This window comes from Stegastes partitus, unplaced genomic scaffold, assembly GCF_000690725.1.
Source record: "Stegastes partitus isolate 25-593 unplaced genomic scaffold, Stegastes_partitus-1.0.2 Scaffold667, whole genome shotgun sequence".
Taxonomy (NCBI): domain Eukaryota; kingdom Metazoa; phylum Chordata; class Actinopteri; family Pomacentridae; genus Stegastes; species Stegastes partitus.
Genome location: NW_007578398.1, coordinates 129,886 through 134,011, shown reverse-complemented (window position 1 = coordinate 134,011; position 4,126 = coordinate 129,886). Strand labels below are relative to the sequence as shown.

Genomic DNA, 4,126 nt, shown 5'->3' with positions numbered 1-4,126 from the left:
TCCTGGATTTGGAGTCCTCTCCTTTATCTTCACACGTCTGGAATATTTCAAACGCTTCAAACCGCTCATTAAACATTCCTTTGATTTTAGAGGACAGGCGAATTCTTATGACTCCATTTAGTTTGTTGGTTGAACATAATCTCATAAGAAGTTGAACATCATTGTTTACTCAAAGGAACTGAAAAGAACATAAACGGTGGCCGAAGCTTTTTAGGCTCAGCTTACGATCTCCTCGGTGTGCAGGACGCTCCGGCGCTGCACCGTGGTGCCGGATGAAGGGAGCACCACCTCCTGCTGCGGAGAGGCCAGGATGGCAGGCGGGCTGCTGGGCTTCACGTCGTTCAGGCTGGCTTCGGATACAGCCGAGCAGACCTTCAGGTAGGCCTGAGCGGGAGGAGGGAGGCCGTCTTCAAAGAAATCTGGAACTGCAGCAGAGCAGAGACTCAGCTTCGTCCTGTGGAGCCACTTAGACACTCGACTTGTCCAAACAAACAGAATCCTTTTTCCTACTCTGGATAAAAAGCACACGACTGCCTTTTAAATGAATGGACAGAACATGCAGCCTCAGCGTTATTAGGTCGTTTACTGCTGTGGACGGTCTGCCCTCATGTTTCTGTGGTTCAGTCAGAACTGTGTCAGACGGGTTGATGCTTTTTATGTTTGTGCTTCTGCTTTGTGTTGGTTTTTCAGTGAACATCTGAGAAACGCAACACATCCTGGTCTTATTTAGTCCAAATTCTGTTCTGAAATGATATTGTTTGGCCTGTTTTAAATGTGGCAGAGCAACATAAAGGTGGTCTGAATGGATTTTTATTTATAAATGATCCAATAACATTGTAGTTTCATCTTATATTCAGAGCTTAAAGTGACTCTAACGTGTCCAGGGATCACGGATGATAAATCGCTCTTTGGTTGTACTTAGTGTGCACTGTCCCTGTTAAGCAAACCAACAAATACAATCAATATCGTGCATGCTGTTATGTGCATGTTGTCATAAACACTTGATGAAGGGGCCTCTGCCAGTCACAGACTCCAGCTTCTTGAGCACCTGAGCTCAGATGCTTTTTAAAACTGTTCAGACATGAAGAAGCTGCCAACAGCTACACAAAAACCCAGAACCAAATCAGGCCATCTGAACATTCAGAGGGCTGGAGGGACGTCAAAATAAACAAAATATGCAAACAAATCGTATATAAAGCAAGTAAAACATGATTTAAACAGGAGTAGACCTCAAAGGAAATGCTTTCTTTCTTTCTTTCTTTCTTTCTTTCTTTCTTTCTTTCTTTCTTTCTTTCTTTCTTTCTTTCTTTCCAACCTGTGTGTTGCCAAGATGTTAAAACACTGCCGTAGAGCTACTATCCTATAATTAATAACTTCAACAGCGTAGACGACAGTAATTAGTAAATCAAACGGCATTAATCACAGGTGACACACAGGCAGCGAACTCATTTGATGGCTGTGTGGAGCGGTGAAGTACAATCAATTACAGAAAACCCTCCAGAGCATTGTTTGGTTTTTGGAGTGTCCTGGCATTTTACAGACGTGTGGGGTTATTATTCTGCATCTCGTCCACAAAGTGTGAATCCATAATCAACAGTCAGTACCGTATAGAGCTACACGCGTGTCCCATCAACGTGGAACAACTATTTAATAAAATCTTTGCCTGCTGCTGATTAATTCGCCCGATCCGGGACCTGTTTTATCTCCTCAGAGTGCAGCGTAACCCAATTTGCGTTCACAATTACATCAAGGCTCCTCCGCCTTGCATCCACAAACAGCTGTATCTGTTGCCATGAGAGCCAAGTCCTGTTCGAGCGCAGCAGCAGCAGCTTTTGATGCAGCCTGAGCCCATTACGGCTGATTCATCTCCCCGTGGGTTCAAAGAAAACGCAGCCACGATTCAGAGCGAAAGACAAAAACGACAACAGAAGACGCACCGAGGAGATCCATCTGACCTGCATGCGGCAGTTAATAACACTGGAGGAACAGAGGTTTGTCACGCTCGGCCCTTAGCGACAGCACGAGGGTCGCCACGGTAACTTTATTTCAATTTTGCTCGTGCAGAATGGATTCTCGCATTTAAAAACCTGTTAAAATGTGTGGAAAGAAAAAGGGACGCTATGTTACAGGGTTTCTACGATAAGGGAAAAGCAAATAGAATAATGCGTATAGATGTCACCGCCCCACTTTCATGTCAAGCCTGTAAAGGTCACCGTGAGTCCAGTGCACCGCTCACAGCAGCATGACCTCTCACTGGTGAGATATGTCGGTTTAAAGCGGTCACTTCAACACGTTTCACACCAACGAGCAACACAAGGCTGCAAGAGCTCAACGTGAAACCATGACAAAGATGGTGACAGCTGTGAGAACGTACAGATTCATGCTGCTGTTTTTCAAGCCGTTCAGCATTTAGTTCATTCTCTACATCAGAGTAAGCTCAGACTTTGTGTAATTCTGGCCCCTCGTTGCTTCCAGGTGAGCAGCCGTCTGATAGTCCACGAGGCTAGCTCTGTAATAAAAGCACACCAAATGCTCTGCTGTTGGCTGCGAGAGTGAACGCAACCGTCTTCATGCACTCCCAGCGTGTGAAGAACTGAGGACCCAGTGGGCTGCTTTTATTTTTGGTGGCTAGCATGCTAGCGCTGACCGTATGCCCACAGGTCAGAGCTCTGTCAGACTTCATGTCAGCCAGCAGGCACTTCACCGTCGTTTACAAGCTGCAACTCACTGAAACACCTTCTTCCTAAGTGTGAGACTGTCTGAGTGAAAACAGTGAGTTCAGTGATATTTCCACGTCAAACCATCACCCAGAGAGTCTCCTTCCTGAATGAACAGCGGTGGTTAAACTCTATGTCCAGCTACAGGCACTGATTAGTAAACTAGCTGTGATGAACTGACATGTTCTCTTCTGTTCTTCTTCTCTTGTCTCCGCAGTGGGAACCTAATTAACTCCTCCTAATTAACTCCTAATTCATCCAACTGTAACTCTCCTCTTTGCTCAGCAGCTAAATTAAAGCCCGTTCCTGTTATTAGATTCATTTAGTGTTCAGTCACGCGTCCACTCAAACAGAGTTCATCCGTCCGCCTTACCGGGGCTGATTGTTTTCTCAGAAGCGTAGCCGGCCTCGGAGTTGTCGGACGGGATGCTCTGGATGGACGACAGGGGGATGTCGGTGTCCGTGCTGGTCAGCCACGTGGACTCCGTCTCCTTGGTCCAGCTCTCCAGGTAGCGAGGCTCCAGAGCGTCGGTCCTGCTCCCCCCACAGCCCATAGCTCAGCCTCGGGGAGCCTTCACGTCCCAACTCTTCTTCAGAACAGGCAACGAAAACCAAAACGTCATGAGAAGTGAAAAACTGCAGGAACGTTACTTATGCTTGGGTCACAAAGGCCTCCGTTCTGAGAAGTGAGACCCAGACACACTCATGTTAAATCTGTGTTCTCTGATACTCACATCACAGCCCACAGATGTGGGAGAAGCTGGAGGCCCTCATAAGGTTAGTCTACTGTGTCCTCCAGAGAAAGAGGTTTGATCTGCGTGAGCTGAGTTTATGTTCCTCCACAAGGCAGCAGCATCGTCTGAGGTCACGGAGGTCAACGGGTTTGTGTTCTACAGGAGCTGGTCGATCATCAAGGGAGACATAACAGAGAAGGATTTGTGTCTTTTTATTGACCTTTATTAGACAGACTGCAGCTCAGTAGAATCTATCTATCTATCTATCTATCTATCTATCTATCTATCTATCTATCTATCTATCTATCTATCTATCTGGTAGCCGGGACACTAAAACAAAATAAAACAACAACAGAAATAAACAAATAGACAAAAAAACTATAAAATAATGGGGGAAAAAGAATTTAATAAAAATAAAGTAATTTTCCATAATTTAAATACATTTTGTGTATTTTTTTAATTAATAAAGAATATTTATACATGTAAAAACAATGAATATACCTACATACCCAAAATCTCTATTTTATAAATGGTAATTTGCTTTTTAAAAAATTAATTACATTTTTTTTCTTTTACAATGTATGACTGTACACTTACTTACTTTATTTATTTATTTAATATATATATAATTAGAAACAAACTTTTATTTTTTTAATTTTTTTTTTTTAGTTTTCT

General features: G+C 43.7%; 1 protein-coding gene across 1 annotated transcript in view; it reads right to left on the bottom strand.

Annotated features, from left to right (window-relative positions):
* baalcb (BAALC binder of MAP3K1 and KLF4 b) overlaps positions 1-3,271 on the bottom strand; it is a 4,332-nt gene extending 1,061 nt beyond the window's left edge. Inside the window, exons 1-2 of the mRNA XM_008290331.1 lie at positions 3,091-3,271; positions 226-425 (exon numbers count right to left, since the gene is read on the bottom strand). Of these exons, the coding sequence (XP_008288553.1) occupies positions 226-425; positions 3,091-3,271 (381 nt within the window). The remainder of the gene's footprint in view (positions 1-225; positions 426-3,090) is intronic.
* Between the last annotated feature and the right edge of the window lie 855 nt (positions 3,272-4,126).